This window comes from Bemisia tabaci, chromosome 1 (genome assembly GCF_918797505.1).
Source record: "Bemisia tabaci chromosome 1, PGI_BMITA_v3".
Lineage (NCBI taxonomy): Eukaryota > Metazoa > Arthropoda > Insecta > Hemiptera > Aleyrodidae > Bemisia > Bemisia tabaci.
Window position 1 is genome coordinate 48882745 of NC_092793.1, and position 19665 is coordinate 48902409.

Here is a 19665-nt window from a genome sequence, read left to right on the forward strand (position 1 = left end):
TCTCTTATTGTATCGATCATTACGGTGTATGATCTGGATTTTTTTGAAGATCAAAATTGAATTGATGGAATACTTTAGGAAAAAATGGGTTCTTTTAATTGGAAATACAGCAGCACATAATCCATTTTCTCATGATGTTTACTATAATTTTAAACTTTGTAAATTGAAATTCACGTTGCATGAGGTCATTCTGAAAAAAAATGAACTCGTCAGTATGTAAAACTTGATCAATGTATTTACGGTGATTTATAAACATCATAAAAATAGTATTTACAAATGAGGTATTTACAAACGAGTAATTATGTACAAAATGCATGCAGATGGATGACAATAAGAAGAATGGGACTTGAAAAGTAACGAATTGATACAAAGTCTTCATGCTTTCTCACACGCTGAATTTTTTATAAAATTCATGCAATGTGGCAAATCAGCAAAAACAAAATGGTTTGTGTATTTTACATCCTATAACAGATATCTACAATTTTTGAAGTGTCAAGCATAAGACAAGTTGATGACAGCTGACTTACATCAGATGACATCGGCAAGCGATAACAACATTTACAAAATTAGATACTTTTGACTCGCAATAATTTAAATTCAAATTACTTTTATCTAATTGAATGCCCTGTTGATTCTTGACTGATCACAAATATTGATTATTTTAAATAATGATAGTACTCTAATTTTGCAAGTCGGAATTACGGTTTCACTCATCGAAAAATTCTAGGAGTCTATCCAAACAGATTCCAAATTGCAAAATAACATACTTTCTGTGCTCGATGCAGCACACTGTATCCTATGTGCTGATAAGTTACAATACACTGACGACTGAAATCACTAACGACATCTGTAACAGGTATGGTACTAACCAGAAATTTGCACAGTGACAATAAAATCTATCCTCTCTGAGTATGTGCATTTTTTCAGTGAGTGTTTCTTCTGTTCATCATTAAACAGCACCACAAGTAATCGTAAATAAATTCGTGGTTTGATTTTCATTATCATTGGATTTTCCTCAATGTAAATAAGTTCACATGAGATTGGCGTTCCCGAAACGTTTAACTCGCTTAAAGTTAAGTAGTTGCTCAATTAATTTAATCACAATATAAAACCAGCCCTTGAGACTCAAGGATTATTTTGTGTTCCATTTAATTGTGCTTACTGTTCGCATCTTCTGAGCTGAATGATCGTCTGTTCATAATTTCGTCAAACCTAATCAAAAAGAAAACTTAATTTTCAAAACTCTGCATGCTCGTTAAAGATGGTAAAATTGATTGTTAAAATTTTACTGATAAAATTTGATTCGAATGATTAGAGGCCCCTTGCCAGTTCGAGTAAAGGATCCACTCTCGAAAATTTCCGGAGTACGAATTGTTGCATTTCAGAGTCCCCTAATCCCTTTTCATTCACTATGTACAAAAGAAACGCACTATGTTGCCAATGTCCGATCTTAAATACGTCCTTAAACGTTGGCTCTCTCATGGTAATTCGCAGATTTTCACCAATCGCCATCACTGCGACGATAAAGTGGGTGGTGCTCCTTCGACGAGAAATAAATGGTAGAAACAAAGAAAGAATTACTAGGTTAAGGTGGAGGCTGTAAAATTTTAAAGCTGAGGTGGTCATTATAAAGCAATCGAGACGAACGGAATGACCAGCCACTTGGAGATGGAGCCGGGGAGTAACCGGAGGGAGGGGCAGGGAGGAGGTTAAAAGTGAACTTGGCAAGAAAGCGTGTGGTTGACACGTCCATTCAACAGAAATGAAATATAATGGCTTTCCAAAGAAGGAAAATCTCCGGGCACGGTTGCCGATCGTCTCCATTCACGACGACTATCTACATCGATAGACAGAGTTCTTGAAAACCCGAATAGATTAAGCGTGCGTCATCTCTAGTGAAAATGGCTCATTATGACACCACTCGTCATTAATGACATCCACCATGTGTTTCACAGAGCGATGTGACACCAGTGGCGTGGCGTGCTTTGCGATACATCGATTGTTATGCCATTTAAACCAATGGCAAAGAATCGATTATTAAGGTGTTCGCTGCGAACACCCTGTTTATCGATCCTTCACCATCGGTTTAAATGGCATAACAATCGATACATCGGAAAGCACGCCACGCCACTGTGTGACACCACTGTGATATCCACCGAGATTTCTGACGTCACAGTGACAGATAATACTGATTTTGACCATGAAGTATTATTGTGATGTCACGATGATGAGGTCCTTACGGTTCACTTTCACCGCGAGAATCGTCTTTTGATGCGTGACCCGTAACTAGGAAAAACATACCTTGTAACGTCTGCAAGGACTCTAGTTATCCACGCTAGACTGTCTTAATAGGAGAACCAGAGTATTAATATTAAAGTATCTCCAGTAGCAGTTTGCAGAGTGTTCGTCCTCAAAAAGACCAGGCGGATGTCATCACCCACCGCACAACGCAGTTTCTGCTAATCGTAGTTTTACCAATAACAGAATTAATTACTTGGGTTCTTCGTGTAATTCAACAATGAGTCTAAAAACCTGGAAGCAATGCTATCATCAATTTAACTTGGGGAAACAATGCTGAAAGATGAGACATAAAAATGCGAGACGTTTCCCCAGATATTGACGTATTTTTAATCGGGAATAAGCTGAAATTCGAGTGTAGCAACCTCCAGACTGGACTGACAGGAGTATAAACGAAGCTTTGATAAGTTGCGCAACTTCGACTCAACAACAGGCAAAGATAGGTAGGAGTGACCGCTCCTGAAGCAGCATAGCTGCTGCTCTCGCGCGGAAAATACTGGAATTTTCTGGGTAAATGCCCGATCATTTTAACTGAGGTTCAACTATGAAGACACGATTCTCCGCTTTGCGTATTGATACATTTTGGGCTCGCTCAGCGGGTGACGTCATGAGCTGATAAGTGATTAAAAAACGGCACCGCCGCGGAGCGCCGTCTGCACGGTCGACAAACGTTCGCGCTGAAACAGAGAAGAAATCGGCTCCCTTTGCCGGAAAAATATTCGTATTTCAAGCTTAATTTAACTCCGTTCGAATATTTATTTGCTCCTATTATGCCCTGCCCTTTTTCCGCGTACCTTTGAGGCGCACCCGCCCCCTCCCTCCCCCACTCCGCCGCCCTGAGGCGCCACCGCGCCACCCTGTCGGTGAGGGGAAACCACTTGCGGTAAAGCGGAATCGCAGAAATATTTTTCACCCGCCAAGTTGCCATCCGTTCTGCCGAATTTTAATAAGCGAATTGGAAAATTCATTTTCTACGCGAAAAGAATGCTACCTGCTCAGTATTGTCGATAATTGTGGTTCTACTTCAAAATGTCTATTCTCGAAATTTAAAGGACAAAAAATGAAAATTTTTCCACCTGTCCCCGTTTCCCATGGTACCGTAAAACTGAAACTTAACAACTTTACATCATCACGCAATGGCCCCAGAAAATATTATTTGAGCAATGTATACTATATAGAGGGACATAGAATGAAACCAAAAAACTAAACCAAACTTTTTTTGATTTTTATCCTATTACTTCCGTTTTGGGCTGCCTTTGTGTGTCTTCGTTTTACTGCAGGTATTTAGTTGAATGATAGTGCTGCAGACGAAGTTTTACTGACTTTAATGTCAAAGCAAAAGATGCCAAAATCAATCGATTTCCCTTGGAGAGAGTGCAGTTCTCTTAGAACTTTTAAAATTACATTTTGAACCTACGAAAGGAACACACTATGAAAAACATAGCTTGTGAAACTGATTTCATAACACGTCTTAAGGTGCTGAAATAAGTGCATTTCCATTCAGACAAATCAAGCTGACAATTAGAGTCAGTGAAACAATACAAGTTGTTTTATCACAATTCCTAGAAAAATCGTCGTGGAAAATAATCCTGAGACCTGATATTGTCGCCTTTCTGACGTAAGGACGCCTTTCTACGTAAGGATCTCTATTGCTACGTGAGCCCTGAATAGCATTGAGTTATATGAAGAATAGGGATCACGTGGAAATTGAGATAGGCCCTTACGTCAGAGGGGCGACGATATGAAGATAATCAGTAAGAACCACTTATCTACTAAGAGAATATTAACGGCCCTTACACTGTTATTCAAAGCTCCTCTTGAACGAGGATATTTTCTGCTTTATGATGCCCGGTTATCTCATTTGCCTCCGCGATTGGCGACGGTCCCTGAAGCGGCAACTTTGATTACGTCGTGTTGACGTCCATTCTCGACTCGTAAATAATTATCGGCTTCGTGCTGGCCGGAAGGTTGGAAGGTGGAACGGTCAAACCCAGCTGATTATGATCGATGCAAACGAGAATCCTGCAATTTCCAGACATTCGGCAACCGCGCTCAGGTTGAACCACGGTTGAAAGGAAAGCGGGGCATAAATTAAGACACAGAATCGATAGCACTCGGAGGAAACCTGTTTTCAATTAGCAGCGGCTCGAGAGCTGCCCAAGAACAAAAAAGAAACGTTTATAGGGGTCGCAAAATGAGGGATTTCCAAGTTGAGAGATTCCCGGAAGGGCTTGGAACGGCGCGGGCCTATTTTTTAGCGGGAAACTTGGTATAGCTTAACATCTGACGATTTTTCAGAATTTCATGAAAAGCCCTGGAAACGAGACGCAAATGAAATACGCGGAACTCTCGTAGCAAGGACTGTTGTAGACGCAACTTGTAAAAAACTAGTCAATTTTAAAGAGACAGTATATTGATTGTAACGCCACGCGCCCCCGCATCTATAAAATAACGCTTTCCGAGCCGCGGAATGGTCAGAATTGTGACCAGTTCATGAATTAGTGAAAAGGTTGGACTCAAACTTGTGATGAGTTGAAGATTGCGACCATTCTGTGAAAAGGATTGAATAAAAACCAACCAATCCACGAACTGTTTAACTAAGAGATCGAAAGATTATAGGAAAGAAAAAATTCCAACAAAGGACGACTTATTAAAAAAGGTGAAAAGAAACTCCACATATTATGCTCAGATACCTAATTTGTTTCGATTTGAAGAGTCGGCAACGTTGTGATACATTTAAAGAATTCATTTCTTGGAAAGTTGACTATGTCTCGAGATAAATCAGTGATGATTTACTTCATGGAATCGCTGGAATTAGCTGAGGGTGTAAGAGAAAAAATTTAAGCCCCAGTTAGAGTCGAGTAATGAACGAATTTCATTGTAAACAATGGATGCAACTATTCGGGCTCCATGGATGTCCGTGTTGCATACCCACAGAAGTGAAGGCGTTTTGGCAGTCCAGACACTCACCGCTTCACCCGCGGCGAGGCGAGGCGGTCTTCAACTCATTTCAGGTTGGGGTTAACCTTTTTTGTCAGTTCATGAATTGATCCGTCCTCTTACACAGAATAATATATTTTTCACCCAAAATCACGTTTGGTTTAAACCTCTCATGACCAATTCATGAACTGGTCAAAGTTCTGGCCATTTCGCGGAGTGGGCCATTTCTTAGATGGGGCGCAACATTCAAATTCTTCTTTTAGCAGCTGATTTTTAGGTATTTTTGAGTAAAATTCCTGAGAAAAATTTCGAAAGGAAAATTTAAGAAAAAAGTTAAAACAATTCAAAAAAGTGTCGAGAGTCTACTGAAGTTTTTAACACTCGAACTCTTTGAAAATTATTTTAAAAGTTGTTAAAAAACAATTGTTCTTTAAAAAAACCTTTGACTTAATTTTACCAGACGTAAATTGTACATTTACAAAAATCCCTAAAAGGGCTAGCTACTAAATAACTTTTCATAGCTCTGTCCGCAGGGTAAAATTCGAGATGAGCTACTCAGAATCACGACTCAAAATCACGAAAATCACGATGACGCCGCGATGGGCTGCGTCTCACCGTCGTCGCGTTCGGTGCAAAAACAACAGAAGCGACAGGGCCGAGTGCTTTTCGCATTTTGGCGGAATCCAACAACGCAACGCACCGCGATCTGCGAACCAATTACTCTCGCCCTTCCCCTTGTCTCCTCGGTCCGTTCACTCTCTGTTCCGTCTTCACGCTCGCTGCACCAGATGTAGAGCGCTCGCCGTCTACCCTTAGGACATCGGCCTCGGCAGTCGCGCCCCGGCCGATTTATTGACCGCTTTTGAACGACACGAAATCAGACACTGAAGAGGGATTCGGAGCTTAGTTTCAAACTTTGGTGAAGCTCAGTGAAAATTCTATCATCATAAAACCAATTTTTGAAACATCAAATTCGGAAAAAACCTTCAGCTTTGATGGCAATGAAATGACAATATACTGAAGAGACAATATACTGGAGACAAACGGTCAATGGAGGGGCTTAGAGAACAAGACGCACAAGTGCAGTTTTTGCTATTTCGAGAAATAGGTAAGTGTTTCAGGTTTCGAAATTACATGGATCCTTATGGCGGAGGGAAAGTTCAAACCGACTTTTTGATGCTTAAAAATTGGAATTTGGAAGCGAATTTTTCACAGAGTATGCAGTAAGATTAGTTTTGCTTAAAATCATTAATATCTCAATTTTTTTTTCAAAAACTTCACTTATGCGTTTTGTCATCCAAGCCCCTTAATGCCACTTTCGATGGTGATGGATAAGCAACTTATTAGGTGTAAAATGCGCCTAATGATGGCCGATGAACGAGGGGGTGGGAACTTTGAAACCCCGTTGCACACGTATCTCTCTTGACCATAAATATTTCACGTGACTGACCAAGAGGTTTGCCTTAATTAGAGTAAGCATGTAAGTGGTTAAAAGTTTAACAAATGATGATCCGCCTATTCAAATACACGAGCGCATCTCTTATTCAATAAGGATGACTTAAGTTAATTATCATGCTCTTAATCAGAGGAGGTCTTCTGCTTCGAGAATTGCGTCGTAACTACGGGAAGAATCTGCGAACAAGTGTCTGGAAGCAGAAAATCATCGGGGCGAGCTCATCGGAAAGGAGCCCAGCTCCGCAGCTCACTCCAGAAAGGACATGCTTGCTACGCGTTACCCTATTCAAATAAGTCTTTTCATAAAAAAAGCGAAATCACTCGATCCAATTAACACGCAGAAACGATCCCGATATCTCCTCACTTCGTGAAGTATTCGAATCCCCTCGTTCCGGTTTGCGCGAAAACTCGCAGACCCTAACAACCTAACCTCAAAATTCCGAAAGTTCACTCGTTCCTCCATCAGTTCCGGCTGCAACAGAGTTGCGCTCACGGCGACCATTATTCGTGGGAATCGATGGGGGGGGGGGGTGTGCATGGACCGAGGGGTCCTTCGCCCCCCCCCCCCCCCGGTCTCCTTTGTTTCGAGCAAATACACATGGGCGTTCACGTTTATTACTCGGCCCGGCCCGTCGGCTCTCGCCGATTGGAATTTGTTTTCGATTAACGGAATGCGCGAGACGCGCTCGGCAAACACGATTTACGTTAGATTACGCCCGAAAATGTTAATTCACTGAGCCCGAATCTCCGCTCCCGACCTGTTTGCGATCGCATCGATTCGGCCCGCTTTTATCGGCATTCCCGTGTCCGCGTATGTGCGGGCGCGCATGCGTGCATGTGTGAGTGGAGGGCATGTACAGAGATATCTATCGGGATATTTGGACGTGCTGTTTCAAAAAGTTCCGAACCCTGGAAAAACGGGAGGGTAAAAATTAGCAGGAAACGGAAAGTGCTGGATTCTGCCAAATAATTTGAGAGAATAGAATTTTTTTTGTGCATGTTGTTCGGTTCCAGAACGGAGCCCTGTAACCAAGAATACTAAAATTCTTATTTCTCCAATGACGCAATATGAAATTTTTTAAACTTTGCAGTTGATCGCTTTTCAAAACAAACACGGGGTTGAACGCTCACCTTTTTACAGTAAATGAAAGGACAGAAAAAAATAAAAGGTGCGCGCGGACCATGATTTTTTACATTACAAAAGAGGAGTTTTATGAGAGAACTTCAAAATGCATTTCCTTTAATGATTGTGTTGCTTGAACTGAGGATAATTCGAAACTATAGTTCCAAACATGTTCCACAAATTCGAATTTAACCAAGAATATTTTCGAAATCTTCATGGGATGATAATCAATGCGCTTGACAATGAGATTGACGAGTCGGTTTATGAGCTTAGCCAGGCTGTTCCGATCAGCGTTGCACATTGCATCCTGCCTGAGATGCATGACTTCGCGGCTTCAATTCAGCTCTTGTGCAGTACGTTAGAGTAAACACCGATCTAGTCGGAAACTTTGACTCGATACAGAGAGCTTCGAATTAGATTTTAATTTAAGTTCAGAAAAGTTTGCTCATCGACAGTTCCTATTAGTGCCACGAGAGAATACTTAAGTTTGAAAAGTTGCAATCTCCATCATGTGCTGTATTTTCGTGAGCAAATACAACATACGTGCATCTATCTATTCGCAATCTATTTTTGATTTCCAGGTTATTAGCTTGTTCTAAAGCTTTAAAGTTCCTGAAAGTTTCCTCTGATTAAACAAACTGCAGCTTCAAACCCTATGACAGCCTCAACATGGGCCATCAACTCGAGTTAGCATCGAGTATAACGCATCACGCCGGTTTTCTATTTTGAATGCTTCTGTAGCTCAGAATGATTAAAAACGTTCGCTTGAACGTTCGTAGATCTACAGAATTATAATCAAAATCAAAATTGTAATAATCCCAATTCTTGTCATCACAACCATTTTATCGACAGCATCTTTCAATCTGAGCACATGCGGTTTCGTAAAAGTTAGAAGATAGTTGTTCTGTTTTAGGCTCCATGTGACTTTAAAAAAGAACATTGTGTCGACGTCGTAATTAAAATAATTCTTCGACAATTTATAGTGCGAAAATGACAGTTTTCTAGGTCTTACATTTTTTCGTGTTGTTGCTTTGAACCCACTTAAAATAAGAAACACAAAAATTGTCCGAATTAGATTACGCATGATTATCCAAGAGTGTGATTACTGTCAGCAGGCACTAATTTTCAACGCTCACCTGACAAAGGGACTCAGAATTGAACTTCGTTTTGCAATTGGGAACTAAAATTTCTGTTTCATCTGTAAAACCACTAATATGCGTAGGAAAACTATTGGTACATGCGTTGTTTTGAACTGAGCCAGATAATATAATTGCTAATTGCAGAAGTCCAATTATTTTTTAATCGACGAAAACCGACGAAGTGAGGTGCGTTTCAACTCAATGATAGATCCCAGCGTAAAACTGTACCAAAAACTTTTGCTCAAAATACTAAAAATCGACAAAAATTGGACAAATTCAACCAAATTAACCTAACTACACCAAATGTTGCCTATCTTCTTTTAAGTTATATTAATTACCTGATACAGGTAATACAGTTAAAAACTGAGCAACACTCGGATTTGAAATGTTTTGAGTGCATAATTCAGTACATAAAAATCAAGGCGTTCGAACCAAGGTGCACTCTACGACCGGTATGGACAAATGGCATTTTAGAAAGTCGTCGAAACGCGTAGATTTGACAGCGTCCAATGGTGCGACTGCGACGCCATATTGAAAACTTGTTTACGTTTTGTTCTGAGAGTGGGTTTCGTCAATTTCGTGTTCTCAGTTAAGTTTTTCGTTATTTTGAGTTGTATCAACTTTTTAAATTGGTGCTAGACACGTGCTAAAAATTAAATTAATCTGATAGCTGATTGAGGCTACAAGATCTGCCAGAACCTCTTCGAAGGTCATTATGAAGTGCGCGGCAAAGACGGCACGACTTGCGACGTCACTCGACGGCCTATATTCATTGGCGGATCCAGCAATTTGGCAACACCGGATTTCCTCCATGTAAGCCTATGGAAATGTATCGATTCTTAGTGGAGCCAGGTGCACGTATAAGAATCGATACATTTCCATAGGTTTAAACGGCGGCAATCCGGTGTTGCCAAATTGCTGGATCCGCCTCTGCCTATATCCTCAGCGCTGACACTTCGGCACCCCGTTCGTTCATACTTGTAGCAGAGCGTACCTTGTGTCCGAACCCTGTTTTTGACTGGCACAAAATGTATTCAACGCCTGACTTACTTTAAAAAGTATAACAACTCAACAAAAGATTGACTAGACGGTGGTTTCGATGGCAACGAGGTCGTGTCAACAGATGTCCTTGACGCCGATGAAGAGGTCGTCGGTGGAGGGCAGCTGGGTCTGGAGCTGGTGGATGTGCTTGGCGGAGTCCCCGTTCTGGTTGAGGTGGAGGTGGTTGTGGCCCCCGTGGGGGTGGGGGTGGGGGGGTCGGGGCCGCTCGGAGGGGTCGTACTTCTCCTTGCTCCGGCTCCGGATGCACAGGGTGAGGAGGAGGAGGACGCTGAGGATGAAGAGGCAGCTGCTCCCGATCGTGATGTACAGGAAGGAGACGCCGAACTGGAAGGCGCAGTTGGACTCCTCCTCGTCGAAGCCGCCCGGGCAGTGCGGCTTCCCGTCGCACCACAGAGTCCACGAGATGCACGCGTTCAGCTCCGGGCATCTGTCACAACAAACGACAGAACAAATTGAACGACTTATTTGAAGAACGGCGCACAGTGGATCGAGTCAATTGGAGAGATCGGACCACAATTTGGAAACTTAAGACGCTTATAACTCCGTTTATACAACATTTTGAGGTTCTACACGGAGAAAAAAGATTCGTGCGTGGGACCCAAAGTTGAGGTTATTTGGATCTCTGAAGTTTTCGGATCACGTATCTAAAAACTTAAGGTCCAGCTGCCGAAGTTCGGGTCAGACATCTGAAGTACTCCGGTACATACCGAAGTTCCTCGATGTCCGATCCGAACTTCGGCAGCTCGACCTCAAGTTTTCGGATGCGTCATCAGAAAACTTTAGAGATCCATATGACCTCAACTTCGGGTCCCATGCACGAAGTTTTTAAAAGTGGTTTCATTGGTTTTCTCTTGAAATTTTCTTTTAGAAAAACTCTTTAGAATGTACGAAATGGACAACACAATTTGCAGTTTTAGTCGAAAAGTTCATGTCCCACCTCTCTAAGTGACTCGATCCACTATGTGACGTAAAAGACGAGAGTTTAGTTTCGAGAAAACACAGACGAAAGTTATATGTTTCGAGAAGACACAGACGAAAGTTATGTTTTCACAATGGAGAATCAGCACGTAAATTCTTTACTGCTGCCATGCATCTGAGAGCGCTCGAGAAGCTGATTTCGCAGTGCTTTTTATGATCTTTTTCCAGCGTTGGAAAAAGTACAAAAATAGATTTAAAATTGAGAGAATGTATTGCGTTGCATGGGCCTAAATTGAGTGACTTGCACGTATCTCTTCAATGAGAAAAATGATTGAAAGCACCCATAAAACCGACACCAATATTACCAATATTATGTGGAAGCGGGAATACTGCGGGAGTTTTTCGTCCTGTAGGCCAGCGTCAAAATGTTCCCTAGACTTTTTTCCTCCAAAATTATTTGTCCTGTAGTGAGTCTCGATATTTGTTTGTAAAAATAGCCCTTTGCTGTTTACAGTCATTCTGTTCCCTTTAGAAGCACCCTGAAAAGCGCTATCGGCACCAGTCTGATGAAACATACATTTCTTATTTAGCCGTCTATCAACGGTGGAATAAGCAGCCCTTTTGTTCTTTAAATACACTTTATTTCCTTAAAACACCCTGAAAATGCGATATCGGCACTAGCTCTAATGAAACATAAATTTCTTACTTAGCCGTCTGTCAACAGTGGAATAAAGACGATGCACAAATTATATAACGCATCAAAAAGAGGTGGAGTGTCTTTGACAGCGTTACGCTCAATTACGGAGCCAGAATAGTTCGTTACTGAGGTATCGGGTGTAGAAATAGGGGGAAAAATACAGGCTTACGTAACTCCTCCTTCAGATTTTTTTTTTCATGAAAAACTGGCCAATGACAGGTAGCGGACCGTTTGATTGTGGTATGAAACTGCACTTAATTAAATTTGATACGCTTATCTTTTATTGCAAAATAGAAGAAGGAATTTCTTTATTTGGTAAAAATATTAAGTAATTGTTTCATTTGCTTGTGGGCTGATTCAATTCAGAAGTCGACTTCTTGCAACTCAAGAAAAATTACGAAATGTTGATAGACGTTCTCTAGTTTTTGTTTCACTGGATAGCCATTGAGACGTTTCCTGCTCTTATTTTGAAATAAATTGTAGATTAAAATGTCCTATTAGATTTTTATATTTGACGCGAAAAATACCCCTATAATACTTATGAATTCATGCGATGATTATCCGAAACCCGAACTTCGGCAGCTCGACCTAAAGTTTTCGGATGCGTGATCAGAAAACCACTTCAGAGATCCATATGACCTCAACTTCGGGTCCCATTCACGAAGTTTTTTTCTCCTTGTAACACCTGCAAGAACTCCATTATTAATGATATCAACGTATTCGAATACGTACCTGTAAGGGCAGTCGAGGATGGTGTGCTCGCTGGACAGCCTGGACGAGACGGCCGGCGCGAGATCCGGCCTCTTGGAGACCTGCATCCAGAATATCGAATAGCTCTCCGTCTCTTGCTCGTCACCGATGAACTCGACGACGAAATTCCTCTCGAGCGGTTTCAAGATGGTGTAATCCTGGTTGAAGGCGTCGTGCCAGCCCTTGGAGAAGAGCTGCACGTCCTCGTCGAAGCTGGTGTAGCGCGAAGTGTCCTGCGGGCAGACCACCTTGAAATCCCTCGAATCCGCGACCGAGTACACGACCACCCGGTTCTTCGTCGAGCACTGCGTCTGGTACAGCTTGTCCTGCCAGTGGAGCAAACTCTGGTACCCCAACTCGTAGCCGCGGACCCGAAGATACAAGTAACTATCGCTCGATTGGATTAAATACGGGTAGTTGTTGCACAGCAGATGCTCGGGTAGCCTAATCTGAGTGATTTTGACCTCGGAGTTGTGGTCCACAACGTCCGGTTTCCTCGGCAGGGTGATCTCCCCGCTAGTGCCGCTCAATCGCCGGTCTAGTTTAAGTAGCTCGCACTTGCGGACGCTGTCCGCGTCGGCGATGTGAACGAAGTTGAACTCGCCTTCGAAGAAGTAGTCGTTGTAGTCCTCGGTTATGTTCATGTTCAGAATGGTGAAGTTAAGCTCGATGACGGATGATATGAGACTGGTGAAGGTGAGCACTTTGTCGAGCTCGGAGCAGACGCAGTGCCGCGGGAGTTTGATCTCCTCGGCCCATGGGTACTCGTTGATCCACAGCTCGCTCACGCCCTCTGTCGAGTTGTGCGGGGAGTTGAAGAAGCCGAAGGTGTGGAACTCCCGCGAGCAGACCTGCTTCCCGGGGATCCGGGAGTCGAAGACGGTGCTGCACAGACGGTTGCCGAACTTGACGCGCGTGAGCTTGATGCGCACCTGCTCGTCCCAGCGCGGCTCGAAGCGGAAGATGCAGGTGACGTTGCGCCGCCCGCCGCGCCCGTAGAAGAAGACGCTCTTCGGGGAGCGGAAGGAGCCGAGCGGGGACTTCTCGGATTTGAAGAGCCGGTCGCACTGGTTGCCGGACTCGTTGTAGCGGGCGCCCTCCAGCGCCGTGTTGACGAACTCGTAGCGGAGGAGGAAGTTGATCGGGTAGAGGACCGAGCCCTGCCGGAGGAAGAGCTCCAGGGTCAGGTCCTGGCTCCGGGAGATGTAGCTCTCCGAGAGGGAGCAGGGGCGGGTCATCCGCGTCGTGTTGCTCAGGAAGTAGTGGTCGCACAGCTTCGGCGCGTCCTCCTTGCAGAACTCGTGTATCAACGTCGAATTCGTCTAAATTAACAAACAAAATAAAAACATGTTATGAATATAAACACAAAAAACAAACTACGGAGCAGTAAACAAGGTTCAAAATTAGGCATTTTGATACGTATTTATCGACCAAAACTATTATATTTAAAAAAATAAAATATATTTAAAAAATAAAACATATTTTAAAAAAAAAAAAAAATATATTTAAAAAAATAAAATATATTTAAAAAAATAAAATATATTTAAAAAATAAAATATATTTAAACAAATAAAATATAGTTTAAAAAATAAAATAAAAACATGTAAATAATATACAAAAAAAGCAAACTATGGAGCAGTGAACAAGGTTCAAAATTAGGCATTCTGGTACGGATTTCTTGACCAGGAGTTTACGTGAAACGAGATTTCTTCAATTTAAATTAATTACATGAACTCCTACCTGAGATACTAAAGTTTTTATTTCACAGTCGTTACCGGAAATTTAAATTCGCCGCTCACACGGAAAACGATAGTCTACTGAATGAAATAGCACAGTACATCGGTATTGGCTGGCTTTTCATTCGATAAGTGTTCCTTCGCCGTCTCGTGCTGTTCAAAATGCTAAACCGGTGCGAAATCTGAGCCGAAGCACCGCGGGAAGGTTGACATTTTTTCACACTGAAGAGAATGTTACGGTGATTTGGCTCACAAATAAACTTTCGTTTTTTCGTAAGCGGGAGATTTGAATTTATGTGTCAAGAAACTCAAATATTTTAGTTGAGAGTTAAATTTAGTTAGTAGTTTTTACTAAAATTTTGTCAAACGTAAAATATTGGCTGAGAAACATGTATCACAATGCTTAAGTTCGTACCTTGTCTATACTACTGGTCTGATACAAATAATCCGAGCAGAAGGTATTCTGTGAAACTCGATATTTAAGGGTATATTTTGACTGGAACTGTTGTCGACGATGAAAAGAAACTTCTCGGCATAAAAAATTCAGGCTTTCAGCGTTAGTTTAGGATGAAGTTGAGTACTTTATTTTAAACCAAACATCATTTTCGGCTGTTCAAAACACTAATATAAAAAATTACTCATCATTTTCATTATTCGTATGGAGCACAAACAGTGCTTGAAGTCAAAACATTAAAACTCTACTCTCCGTAGGTCGCGATCGAACCGATATAAAACGCCTTCAAATGCGTGTGATACTGTGCAACACACCGAAGTTTAAATAGTTGTATTCTTGGGTTGGAACCTAACTCGTGCATACTGCTCTACCAAATAAGACATGTCAACCTGTTAATCATGTGTATTTTATGTTACTTCACATATATTATACTCGTAACAAAAAATCGTTCATGACAAAAAATTAAGTCTCAATTTATTTAAAGAAAGAATTATTATTATCAATTAATGTGGCCGACGAAATAGGCTCACCGGAGGGAAACTCTGTTCTTGAAATGTTTACAGTTGTTGAGCGTGCCCGTTTAGCACCGGCGGGTATTTTTTGACGGGAAACTCGAATATTCAATCAAATTTACAAAGTCCAAAATCCAAGGTAGCGGACGCATGTATAAAATTCTATATTGGCCATAAGTAGCTGTCCTTGCAATAAAGATATTACTTTATTTTCGGTTCATTTTCACAATCAATTTACCCGCAGCTAAAACAGATCCTGATATGGGCGCGCTCTTCAAAACTAATGTGTTGAATTGCTTATTTGCATTCTCTCCAAAAAAAAAAAAAAAATAGAATAACCTGCTAGTGATGAGAGACAACAAGTTTATATGTAAAACGAAAAAAGCAAGCATTTGTCTCCTTTTTTCACTTAATAACGCCTAATAATCGTTAATATGTTCATTTTAACCCAGTGTTGGGACAATGGTCATTTGAATCGACGCCTACTATGATTAGGTTACATTTTACAGCACGGAACTACTACTTCCCGCTTATCAGTAAAATCACCTATCCTCATAGAGAAACTAATTGCACATAATGTTGTTTCTAAAATGAGCCGGAAATATTGGTTCCTTCTTGCGAAATGTAGTCCAATTATTCCACTTCGAGTGGAAAAATAAAAATGATTCTCGTGTTGCTGGGCTAGATTTATTTCCACTACTGAGTTAGAATAGGACTGAGCAAATTTATTGCGTCAAGAGCAATTTATTTCGTGCAAAATGGATTGCACGGAGTTGAGATTTGTGATTTAATCCGAGGACCAGCTTTTAAAGGTCCATAACCCCGCACCGTTTCAACGAGCGACATGATAACTCGTTTCTTATTTCGCAAGGAACCCAATAAAACGACCTTAAAATTGAACAGCGTTAAAGAAGCCAGCCATTCCTACGTTGAGCCATTTACAAAAAAAGGCCATTCATTTCACGCATTGTCTGAAGGACTCTTCGTGCTTCAGATAAGGTGAAATGAGGATTTGAAATTAAATTTCAATAAAACGAATACAAATTTTAGTTCATAAAATCACATCGTACTGTGTTTTCACTTAAACAGCTATTAATGATTCAATACGAGAGAATTCGCTATAAACACGAGTAAAGAGGAATGTTAGTAGTTACTACATTCCTAATTATATGTGATCCCCATGAAATTTAGTAATTGTCTAGATTTCTGTCAGTACCCATACTGGTCTCGGGTGAATGGTTCAGGAGGTGTTGAGCATTTCATTCTGCGAAACAAACAGAAGTTTTGTGAACTTGTGTGGCTCATTATCTTACTCAAAGCTCATCATTCACCAAATAGGTAGGTCAGCAGCCAACACAGGAGTGATAAATTTTGCTATATTGTAATTGGACTACATCTAGCGATTAAGGACTGGTTCAGCTGAGAAAAAATGTAAGTAATTATCGTTAGTTTCCCTGCGCACATAAGCGTTAGCCAGAATTTTAAGTTTCTAATTGAAAAATGAAGTCCAATAATTGTCCATAAGACACGGTGTCCAGAATTCTTGACCATGCTCATTCCCTGATTTTTAGTGGCTCGTTCTCTGATCGGAAACCGAATTCGTCTCCCACTTTCAGGGATTTTCTTAGGCAGGGTGTCTACTACAACAGGCTAGCCAAAATCAGTACTTTTATAGTGCTTTTCAGTTATCCTGAGAAATTGGCTAGCCAAAAATCAGTACTTTTATAGTGCTTTTTCAGTACATTCCTAAGAAATTAAGTGCATCCTCGGCGGGAAAATTCAATACTTTATCAGTGCCTACAATTGACGAAATTCGAAAAATTTCACAAATTTTAATTTCTCGCTCAAAGTGCAACGAAAATGACAAAAACTCTCAACAAAATCCGGACCTAATTCCGGAATTTCCGCACTTTTTCAGTACTTCCTGACTGCCCCTAAAAAATCAGTACTATTTCCGGGCTTGTAGACACCCTGTTGGGGGAAAAACGTATAAACACGCAGAGTTTTACTTATGAATATAGAATTTTTTTCATCTCTCCCACCGGTCACCAAGAGGCTAAAGGAAGGTCTCTCTTTGTCTCTGTTCCTTGTTCTTGATTTGAGATTAGGTTACCTAGGTTAGATTGAGTTAGGTTACGAGGTGGTTACCTGGGGCTGTGCCTCGGACGGGAGCCTGCCGTCCCAGATGCGGAGGCGGGCGTTGCACTCGGCGTCGTGGTAGGCGCCGGACTGGATGGTGCCCGCGCTGGCCGCGTGGTACTTGATGAAGGAGAGCCACACGGTCTCGTCCTTGCGGCCCTGGAACTGGTAGAAGCAGGTCGTGTTCGGGGGCAGGCTGTGCCGGGGGTTCTCGACGAGGCCCCACGAGGAGTCGAAGGAGCTCACCGTGAACAGGCACTTGAGCCGGCTCCGACCGCCGTCGCCCGCCCTGCTCCGCTGCCCCCCGCCCGCGCCCCCCACGCTCGACACGCCCCCTGGACTCGAACTCGAACCCGAGCGGGCTTCAACGTACATGATCTGCAAAATCAATCAATACACAATATTGTTATACATTAATAGTCAACAAGGAAAAACGATTTAGTGCTGAGCATACTGACTGTTCAGATCAAGGAGTTCGGGATCAACTGGATTGCATTTTGCAAAAAGGAACCACTAGCATTGCAATGTTGCTGAGATTGTGCAACTTCTTTTGTCTTGGAGGAAAAACCCGATTATCTCTTAATAGTTTCTATTTTACTCGCTAAAAACTGTAAATTTAAGACAAAAATTACCGTCAAAATTTCATAGTTCTTCACAATTTCCGCAATTTTATTGCAAAGGATGAAATTGCACAATCTTAGCATCATTGCAATGCTAGTGGTTCCTTTTTGCAAAATGCAATCCAACTGTTCAGGATACTACGGGCATATTGGTATCGAAAAATTGATCTCTTACGGTCGAAAAGGGGAGCCAACCTACTAACACGAAAAACGCTAGAAAAATACCGCTACCAATCCTCAGGTTCCAATATCAAAGAAAAATGGCCAAAAATTTTCGTGAATGAGCATCCCCCATGAGTAAAATGCTAAAACTAAGTTAAATACGTGCTTTGCGAGCAACGTGTCGTAATAACTGTGATAGTAAATTATTTTAGACGATTTGATTTCATAGATTGGCTGCTCCTTTGGGCCCTGACAAAATTACCGACTTGCCCGTACTCTCTCCGCATGGCCACGCGACCCATAAGCGCAAAGCCCATAAGCGCAAAATAAAAACGCACCCACAAGCGGAAACGTCTTTTTTGCGCTTCTGCGCCGCAATTTCTTTGCATTTGCGCTTTTGGGACTTGCCGCTCCGTATAGTTACTCAACATGTCATTAGCCCTTGATCAAATTTATGGTGAGCGATCACTATTGAGCCACAAAGTTTTGGAATGCCGACATACGGAACATACAGTCAACCGAAAACGGAAACGCAGAACTTCATATTGACGGTCTTGCATCATCAATGAACGTAGGACCGCATTATGGCAATCCTGCGTTAACCTGGATGGGCGCTCACATGGAGATTCGAAAGGGTGTAACGCAGGACTGCGCTCCGGCGATTTTGCGTCCTTGATCCTGGAATCGCCCTGCGGTTTTTACGCGACAAAAGTTTCGGTCTTTAGTATCACCCGAAGTATTCCATCTGTCACCGAACATTCAGATATGAATCGGTCGTTAAGTTCATGTCAGATATGAATCGGTCGTTAAGTTCATGTAAACTGATACCTCATCCGTTCGTTCGGTTACATTAGAAAGTTAGAGACCAGGAACAGAGAGTTCAGTCTGGTCAACGCAGTAGCTGCGTACAATTTTTCGTATCCAACATATCTTGCAACTGAACTTTTCTTCCCAGGTATAAAAATGTGTGGCCATGTAAACTTGAGAAAACAATCAATACTTCGGGCACAACATATTGATAGTAATTTATTTAACCGTTTTTCACCTACATATACATCACAAAACTTGTTTTAACGTATGAAACATAATACAAATCATGACGAAAAATGCGCATTTATCCTGGCCTCTTCGATGCCTTTACTCTTGATCAACAGTGTTTCACATGCCTGAATAGATTATTCTAGATGATGCCTTAAAATATTGGAAATAGTGATTTTCTGGATGAAATACACAGAACGAAATCAATGAAATAGAATCTGCGCGAGAAAAAAATAATTTTTTTGAGCAGAAATGGCAATGAATACGAGGGAAATTGAGTGGAACGCGCCACCTCCCTACCTCAGGACTTCATAAGGGGGAAAAGTGTTTGACTCATCCTGGTTCTGAAGTTTTGCATTCGCTCAATATTATTCGTAAACGCTCCCATCTCATTCCGGAGTTCACTTTCAAACTTGTTAGGCGACTTATTTTCCCCAAGAAATTTCAAAAAGAGAGCGAGTAAATAAGTTCTTTGATTCAAACTCTGATCAGCTTTTTATCATTTGGAAGGTTTTTGCATTTTTCCAATTTATTCAGAAGAGCTAACCGTGCATTTGATTCTACTCTGTGACGCTCGGAGGAAGGAGCAAAACAGGCAATATATTTTAGAGGAACCCCCCCC

The 19665-nt window shown here is 41.7% G+C and overlaps 1 protein-coding gene across 2 annotated transcripts in view; it reads right to left on the reverse strand.

Moving 5' to 3' along the window:
* Positions 1 to 213: 213 nt before the first annotated feature.
* The window catches only part of LOC109039500 (uncharacterized), a 264367-nt gene continuing 244915 nt past the window's right edge, over positions 214 to 19665 (reverse strand). Inside the window, exons 9-12 of one of the 2 annotated variants that reach the window (XR_011900209.1) lie at positions 17233 to 17601; positions 12365 to 13704; positions 10006 to 10444; positions 214 to 1212 (exon numbers count right to left, since the gene is read on the reverse strand). Coding sequence is in view for 1 of the 2 variants with exons in the window: in XM_072302347.1 (XP_072158448.1) it covers positions 10072 to 10444; positions 12365 to 13704; positions 17233 to 17601 (2082 nt within the window). In the remaining variant the exon portion in view is untranslated. Of the gene's footprint in view, positions 1213 to 2362; positions 10445 to 12364; positions 13705 to 17232; positions 17602 to 19665 lie in introns of those variants that run through there. The other variant, XM_072302347.1, reaches the window with a different exon arrangement.